At 49.2% G+C, this 8,507-nt stretch overlaps 1 protein-coding gene across 2 annotated transcripts; it reads left to right on the forward strand.

The window, feature by feature from the left end:
- The first annotated feature begins 137 nt into the window (after nt 1–137).
- On the forward strand, nt 138–8,430 carry rbl1 (retinoblastoma-like 1 (p107)). 2 transcript variants are annotated; one of them, XM_058055518.2, is made up of 22 exons: nt 138–451; nt 1,123–1,256; nt 1,330–1,536; nt 1,621–1,685; nt 1,757–1,885; nt 1,971–2,137; nt 2,205–2,269; nt 2,356–2,530; nt 2,601–2,767; nt 2,834–2,946; nt 4,085–4,188; nt 4,797–4,934; nt 5,011–5,175; nt 5,666–5,807; nt 5,868–6,077; nt 6,173–6,360; nt 6,427–6,603; nt 6,799–6,870; nt 6,946–7,039; nt 7,105–7,250; nt 7,315–7,482; nt 7,547–8,430. In XM_058055518.2, exons 1-22 carry the CDS (start codon nt 290–292, stop codon nt 7,739–7,741), a joined length of 3,183 nt encoding a protein of 1,060 aa, XP_057911501.2. In that variant the 5' UTR covers nt 138–289; the 3' UTR covers nt 7,742–8,430. The 2 variants fall into 2 exon arrangements, with proteins under 2 accessions (XP_057911501.2, XP_057911502.2); XM_058055519.2 differs by having other exon boundaries at nt 139–451; nt 1,974–2,137.
- Nucleotides 8,431–8,507: the final 77 nt, after the last annotated feature.

Here is an 8,507-nt window from a genome sequence, read left to right on the forward strand (position 1 = left end):
ATCCACATCAAAAAAATAAAGCATACACACGAGCTGTTCGCAAAGCGGTTGCTTTAATGGTCGCACCAGGCTGAGGAGGGGGCTGGGCGGAAAGCCCTCGTGATCGACACGCCCCTCGCCTCTGATTGGTGCTCGCACTGCAGTTTTGGCGCCACTCGCTAGCGGAAGTGGTGCTAGGCCGTCTTCGCTGCAGGAGGAGCTTCTTCTTGTTTTGTTTTGTTTAGTCTTTTATTGTCCTAACTTCGCCCACCCGAAACCCGCCCCGAACGTCGGCGGTTAGCTCGGTCCGATGCGTGGGGAAGAGTCGTCCGATTCGGAGTCGGGCCGGATGGAGGAGAGCGTCGTCCGGAGGAATTTGGAAACGTTATGTCAGGAGCTCAACATGGACGAACACACCGCCACCCAGGCCATGGAGAACTTCACGGCAATATGGAACACATACACGCTGGAGGTGACGTCTGCCCTTCAAACTTATATGTTTATTAATTCTTCATGAACAATAACTACTGTATGCGCAGTTATTCACTTGTACGCCTATGAAGGGTTCACTGGCGGTCAAATATTCCTATGAATACACACGCCCTTTTAAACCGGAGTCAATGACGCAATACATGTTTGCTTATTGTGACAACGTGCAGGTAAAATCGCGAAATATACGAATACAATTAACAGGGAAAGTCTGACATTTTCCCAAATGGACTCCCCATGAACATGACGCCACTCCATATATTTGGAGTTAAAATAATGTCACATTTGTGTTCAATATTTACACTGCTGTAATTATTGTATGTTATTCTCTACTATAACATGTGTTATTACATATTCATTTATACCTATCTCTTTATTGAGTTATTCCACATATTTAGTTATTTTGGCAGATGTAAGTTTTTTATTTTACCTTTTAATGTAGAGTTTTTTTCATGTAAACTTTCAAGTACTCTTTAATGTCACATACATGTGCGTAATGTGTTAATTTGTATAACTGTAAGGTGCTGAATGAGGCTTAAAAATAATGGGTAATACTACCAATATATTATTTGCTTATTTGCGGTGTTGTTTGTCACTGGTTTATTAACAATGTCGGGGGGCTTGTTTGTTGTTTTTGGCGGGGTATCTGTACAGGGCGAGGTGGTCCACTGGTTGGCGTGCTCGCTCTACGCGGCCTGCAGGAAAGGATCCACGCCCACTGTGGGCAAAGGCCTGATGGAGGGGAACTGCGTGTCACTCACTCGGATCCTCCGCACATCCAAACTCAGGTGAGTCACCCAAACAGTAGGAGATTAACTGGTGAGAAGGTTGTTACCCAGCTCTCGTGTGCTCCTCTTCAAGTTTAATCCAGTTCTTCTCCAAGATGAAGAAGTGGGCCGACATGTCCAGCCTCCCTCAGGACTTCCGTCTGCGCATGGAGCAGCTGGAGCGCAACTTTGAGGTCTCCACGGTGATATTCCGCAAATTCGAGCCCATCTTCATGGCCATGTTCCAGAACCCGCTTGGAGGGGACCCGCCTCCTCGCCAGCCCCGCAGCAGGAAACACAGGCACGCTGCGCAGGCTCGCCACCACCCGCGTGATGCGTATGACCGCCAGCTGTATTCACATGTGTCCTCCTTCCTCCTCTGCAGGCGGCTGCCTTGTCACATCAGCGACGTCTTCAAGTTCTGCTGGACCCTCTTTGTCCACACCAAAGGTACAAAACCCACCGCCCCACACACAATGCCACAAGTGACATCACCTTAAAATGTGAATTTGCATGTGAAGGTAACTTCCACATGATTGGTGATGACCTGGTGAACTCGTACCACCTGCTGCTCTGCTGTCTGGACCTGGTCTTTGGAAATGCTCTGATGTGCGCAAACAGGAAGGAGCTCATCAACCCCGCCTTCATTGGTGAGAATGCACGTCTTCATTGCATTTTGAGTCACTTTGCTCGCGAGAGTCGGCACTCAAATGAGCTAACAGACCCACCCGGTAGCAGGTACGGCCCCCATGTTGGGCACCGATGGGCACGTGTCGGCGGACGAGTCGCCTCCATGCATGCTGGAGAGGTTGTGTGAGCTGCACCACGGGCTGGTGGTGGAGGCCAAGGGCATCAAGCAGCACTACTTCAAACCATACATCCAGAAGCTGTTCCACAGACAGGTACACACACACACACACACAGTAAGGAGTAGCTGATTTTATGTTGTCATCGTTCTTTGCTGATCAGATCCTGAAAGGCAACGAGGAGCTTTTGACTGAACTGTTGGACCCTCAGAACTTTCTAGACAACAAGTGCGTGCAGCCACAATTCCCAGGTCACGCTCCTGCCACGTTTTTTCCTCTTCTGTGGTTCTAAACGTGTGTCATCTCTATGACAGCAAAGCCTTAAACCGAGAGTATGAGGAGTACGTGTTGACTGTGGGAGATTTTGACGAGCGCATCTTTCTGGATGCCGACGCCGATGAGGAAATCGGAACGCCGAGAAAAATTTTGCATCCGCCCCCCTCCAGCCAGATGAGCGTTCAGAAGCAGGTGCAGCATCAGGTGGAGAAGGTAAACGCACAATACGTCACTTTGTTCTGTTCTTCTTCGCCCTTCAATGATGAAAAACAACCTTCTACAGCCCGTTTCTCTGGCGCCCTCCACCCCGCTGACGGGGCGTGTCTACCTGAAGGAGAAGGACCTGCTGGTCACGCCCGTTTCCTCGGCGACACAAAGCGTCAGCAGGCTGCAGAGCATGGTGGCTGGGCTTAGGACCGCCCCCAGTGAACAGCTGATGCAGATTTTCAAGTGAGTTGACTTTCTTTATGCGTCCAACTTGTGAGGAAAAACTTCTCAAACATGTTTGGACTGAAGGTCCTGCTCCCGAGACCCAACAGAGTCCATAGTGAGCCGAGTCAAGGCCCTTGGAAAAACCTTCAAAGAACACTACACCAACGACTCGGAGGACTCGCCGGGATCGCACATAGGTACACACACACACACACAAACGTATATAGAGTAATTCCTTGCCACTCTGTGTTTCGAATTTTGAACTTTCCCCTCAATGCGTAAATTCCTCAACGCTATTTCCTGCTTGCTGTGCAGCCTGTATGTCTATGGGATCATTGCAGGCCGACTTCGTATAAAATGCACTTCTGCCACCTTGGGGCCATGTTTCCGGCTTAAAGCTGCACCAAACGTGCTCTCTTGTATGGCGGAGTTGTGTCATCACTTCTTTTTGCCTCGAGTGCAAAAAACGTGAAAGACGTCTAAATATAGACATTCATTCATTTTCTACTTTTTCCTCACGTGGGTTGCGGGGGTGCTGGAGCCTATCCCAGCTGTCTTCGGGCGAGAGGCGGGGTACACCCTGGACTGGTGGCCAGCCAATCACAGGGCACATATAGACAAACAACCATTCACACTCACATTCATACCTATGGACAATTTGGAGTGGCCAATTAACCTAGCATGTTTTTGGAATGTGGGAGGAAACCGGAGTACCCGGAGAAAACCCACGCATGCACGGGGAAAACATGCAAACTCCACACAGAGATGGCCGAGGGTGGAACAGCTGTGAGGTCTGTGCGTTAACCACTCATCCGCCGTGCCGCCCTTAATATAGACATATTTATGTCAAGAGTTTTAAAGCATGAAAATGGCTAAATGTAAGGTACTTAGGAGACATTCAAATACGTGATTATATGTAGTATCTACAGTGGTCACTTGGTCCCAGTTATGTTACATTGATGAAACATTAGCCACCACCGAAGTACTGAACAGAAACAGGAAGTAAAAATAAAAAAAGCAGCAGAAACAAGAAACTCCCAATGCCAACACGGGAGTCTATATTAGTTCTTATTTTCTCTTACTATGTCTACTATATAGGGTCATAAGAGGAAAAAGGTGACTATAGGGGTGTTATTTCATGCCTAGAGGCTCTAATAATGTAAAAAAAAAAATCATATTCAGATCATAAACTGGTCTTCTATGCTCCAACTGCCAAAATATTTCATTTATAAATAAGGAATCCTTTGCTGAGCCGACCTACTGCATATACCAGGGATGTGCGCGCACACACACACAGAGTACATACAGATGATTTATGAGTGTGTTTTGTGTCAGACTTTGCAGAGAGCCGCCTGAAGCTGGCTGAGATCCTCTTCTACAAAGTCCTGGAGAACGTCATGGCGCAGGAGACTAAGAGGCTGCACGGCAAAGACATGAGTGTAAGCAGACACACACATAAACATACATACACACATAAACATACACACACAAAAGTACATCAAGTAGCACGGGGGTTGCCGGAGGTAAAGTATTGTATTCAAAAGGGTTTCTTATATTCCAAAAAAAGTCCAAATGATCCAGTTTTATCAATGTTTATTCTGAACATGAAAAAGTCTTTCAGAAAATTAATGATTCTTCAAAACTAGATATGCTCATAGGCAAATAACGTTGGATGCCCTCCCTTTTTATTTTTTAATAATAACCTATTTTTGGGGCATCTTGGCAGTAGGGGGACCTTGGAATTGTCCTAACGTCTCCCACTTATACAACACAACGGGCCAATAGCACTCATCATAAATCAATGAAATAAATATACGCTTGAGCGTGCTTCTGACTTTCCCAGCATGTCTTGCGGCACATGTTTTGTTGAATGTGATGTGTTGTGAGTTTACATATGTGTTGTTATTCCCCATAGTGTAGTAGTTGCCCTGTGTGGGTGTGTTAGTTAGTGTTTGCACCATCATTGTAGTCAGTATTCTGTCAGTTTGTGCTGTCATCATTGTTTTAAAGTGGTCGCCGTGTGTGTGTGTGTGTGTGTGTGTTGCAGGCGTTACTGGAGCAGGACATCTTCCACTGCTCCCTGCTGGCGTGTTGTTTGGAGGTGGTCTTATTTTCTTACAGCTCACAGCGAACGTTCCCGTGGATCATCAATGTCTTCAAACTGGCCCCCTTCTACTTCTTTAAGGTGACACATCCACACATCTAACAATGTGTCCGATGCTGGAGCACGTTGACCTTCCGCACTCTCCACGCATGTGCAGGTGATCGAGGTGTTCATCCGCTCAGAAGAAGGTTTGTCCAGAGACATGGTGAAGCATCTCAACCAGATCGAGGAGCAGGTGCTGGAGAGCCGGGCCTGGACGTCGGACTCAGCCCTGTGGAGCGCCTTGCGGGCCGCCGGGAACACTGTTCCCACCGTGGAGGAGGTGAGTGCACCAGTGGTCGTTTAAATGGGATTTTTACTTTCACTTTTTTTTCTTTCTTTAATCAACTTGATGGGAGGCACGGCGGTCGAGTGGTTGGCGCACAGACCTCACAGCTAGGAGACCAGGGTTCAATTCCACCCTCGGCCATCTCCATCTGTGGAGTTTGCATGTTCTCCCCGTGCATGCGTGGGTTTTCTCCGGGTACTCCGTTTTCCTCCCACATTCCAAAAACATGCTAGGTTAATTGGTGACTCCAAATTGTCCATAGGTATGAATGTGAGTGTGAATGGTTGTTTGTCTATATGTGCCCTGTGATTGGCTGGCCACCAGTCCAGGGTGTACCCCACCTCTCGCTCAAAGACAGCTGGGATAGGCTCCAGCACCCCCGCAACTCTCGTGAGGAAAAAGCGGTAGAAAATGAATGAATGAATAATCAACTTGATGTAACTAAACGTGGACACACGGCCTGACATGGTATGTTTTTCACCAGGTGAACTTCCCCTCCAGTCTGGACTCGGGGGCTTCTGCCCCCACCAGCGCCGCTCAGCCTCACCTCCCTCTGGTCGCCCTCTCTCCCATCATGCATCCCCGCATCAGAGAGTTCCGATCCGGTCTGGGCAGCGCACGTAAAGGTGAGCCGTCACATCAACTGTGTCTTGTTCACTCGCTCATCATCTTCTTCGTCCCTGCAGACGTGCCGCCATCTCCTCTGTCGGTGCACGACCGCTACAGCTCCCCCGCCGCCGGCAGCGCCAAGCGCCGTCTCTTTGGGGACGACCCCCCGGCCCCAATGTCCAGCCCCCTGCCGTCGCCGGCAAAGCGCCTGACGTTCAACACAAGCAGCACCTTGAAGATCGGCGCTCAGGGGACCCAAACGACTGTTCTGAGCATCCCGCTGCAAGGTTCGGGTGATCACATGACACCAAGCAGTACCAATAATTTCAAATAAATGAAAAAACGTTAATGAGTGTGCAAAATGGAATATTGTAATTGCCAGGAGGGAGCAACGAGCACACCATCACGCTGATCCCGGTTCAGCCGTGCGACACCTCGGGTGCCGTCACTGCCCAGTTCCTCCTGACCACCTCCCCGAGCCGCCCGACACCCCCGCCCGTTGCATCCGAGCCCCAGACAGGAAGCGGGCGCCCACAACGCACAGGCTCCCTGGCCCTCTTCTTCAGGAAGGTACCACATCATCAGCCATGATGCTTCCATGCTGGATGTGTGAGATGATGATCTGCTGCGTTTCAGGTGTACCACCTGGCCAGCGTCCGTCTCAGGGACTTGTGTGCCAAGCTGGACATCTCGTCTGAGCTGCGTGCCAAAATCTGGACGGGCTTTGAGCATTCTCTGGTCCACGCCACTGACCTGATGCGGGACCGCCACTTGGACCAGCTGCTCATGTGCAGCATTTACATCATCTCCAAGGTACGGTGCACATACTGAAGCACCGGAAGTTGAAGTCATTGACTGCGTCCAACAGAGGGCGCCATCCAGTCAGGTCCAAGGACCGCTGTGGAAATCATATCAAGTTTTCATATGTATTTCAAATTGCAATACAGATTTTAGATGAATCAAAATGTGGTGACCTAAACATCCTGCTGCTTCAACCCCCCCATACAGATCTCCAAGGAGACACACCCTTTCCAGGACATCATGAAGTGTTACCGCAGCCAACCACAGGCCGGCAGCCACGTAAGAGACACGCCCATTGCAGGAAATGACCCTCTCCAGCATGCTTGCCCAGGTAACCTGTGTACGTGTCTGTAGGTGTACCGCAGCGTCCTCCTGCAGCATGCCCAAACGCAGCCGCCGCCGTCGTCAGATGAGAACATGGAGGTGGATCCCGCATCGGGCGCCGAATGTAAGCGAGCCACATCAGCCGACACCGTCTTGGCCGCTCAAACAATCACATGTCATTCTTTTCAGCGGCAGAGAAAAGCCGCCCAGCCTCCGGAGGAGGAGCCCACCAATCAAGCGAGGAGGAGCGAGGTGACCTCATCCAGTTTTACAACAACGTTTACGTCCTGAAGATGAAAAGCTTCGCCATGCGATACGCCACCCACGATAACAGAGTACGACGCCCCCCAGTGCTAAATAACTTCATTATCCTGATATGAATGTGTTTGTGTGTCTCAGGTGGATGCCCCGCCACTCTCACCCTTCCCATCCGTACGAGCTCAGCCGCTCTCTCCTCGCCGCATCTCGCAGCGCCACTCCATCTACGTGTCCCCGCACAAAGGCTCCGCTGCTGCCTCCCTGACGCCAAACTCCCTCATGTACCGCATCAACAGCAGCCCCTCCAAGGTGAGCGCGCACATGCACAGCCCCACCCCGCGACATCACTAAATGGAAAAACCTGCTCCTGCAGGAGCTGTCGGACATCAACAGGATGATCCGGCAGGGCGGCGCCAGCCGCAAAAGGGCCTTCAACATGGAGGCTGACCTGACGATGTCATCAGCGTGCGACTCCCCCAGCAAGAGGACGTGTCCGGAGAGCAACAGCAATCCTGACGTGCTGCTTAAGCTGCTGCAGGACGTTGTGTCGGAGCGGCAGAACCACTGACGGGCCACTCGTGCTAACGCTAGCAAGCTAACGTGACTGGTGGTTATGCAGCTAATGCTAACACGACAGACATAAATAGCGCTATCATGCTAACACGAGTAGTCATTACAGAGCCAGCCTGCTTATGTGGTCTCTTGTCTGAGAGCTGCCGCCAACTGTCATGTGACCGGTCGCTAGCAGGCTAATGCTAGCTCGCTGAAGTTCAAAGCCAACAAGGATTTTCACAGATTCTTTTAAGAAAGATTTTAAATTGTCTTAAAGGTGTTGCCCAAAACTGCATCCGGCATCAACTCTTAGTAGGATGACTGCAAATTAGCGCAATGCTAACTGTTAGCATGTAACGGTGTGTTTTAATTTCGTAGGACTTTGTTGGATTGAAAGAGTTGAGGTGAGATTGGCCTTGGTTAAGAAGGAACGTCTTTGTCAAATGTTTTAAATGTCTGTTTTCATCTAATGTGCTTCTATACTATTTAATGTTGTAAAAATTCATTGTTAGCGCGAGGTGTGTGTGTGTGTAGCATCTACACGCTTATTGCACCACTGAGTTTATAACCTTGACCTACATTGTGTCTAACTTGGTAGTTTTTGGAAAAAAAAAAGTGAGTTGAAGTGATTGCAATCAGGGCAGACTTTATTTGTTTAAAAAAAAAAACACTGAACTGAAATGTGTACTTTATACAAGTTCTGCACATTAAAACTTTAACAAATCTTTTCCTTTCACCTCGTATTTGTTAGCTTATTTTAAAATGTGTAACAAATATTTATT

The sequence above is a fragment of the Doryrhamphus excisus genome, linkage group LG18 (assembly GCF_037039965.1).
Source record: "Doryrhamphus excisus strain RoL-2023G ecotype Guam linkage group LG18, RoL_Dexc_Guam_v1.1, whole genome shotgun sequence".
Taxonomy (NCBI): Eukaryota; Metazoa; Chordata; class Actinopteri; order Syngnathiformes; family Syngnathidae; genus Doryrhamphus; species Doryrhamphus excisus.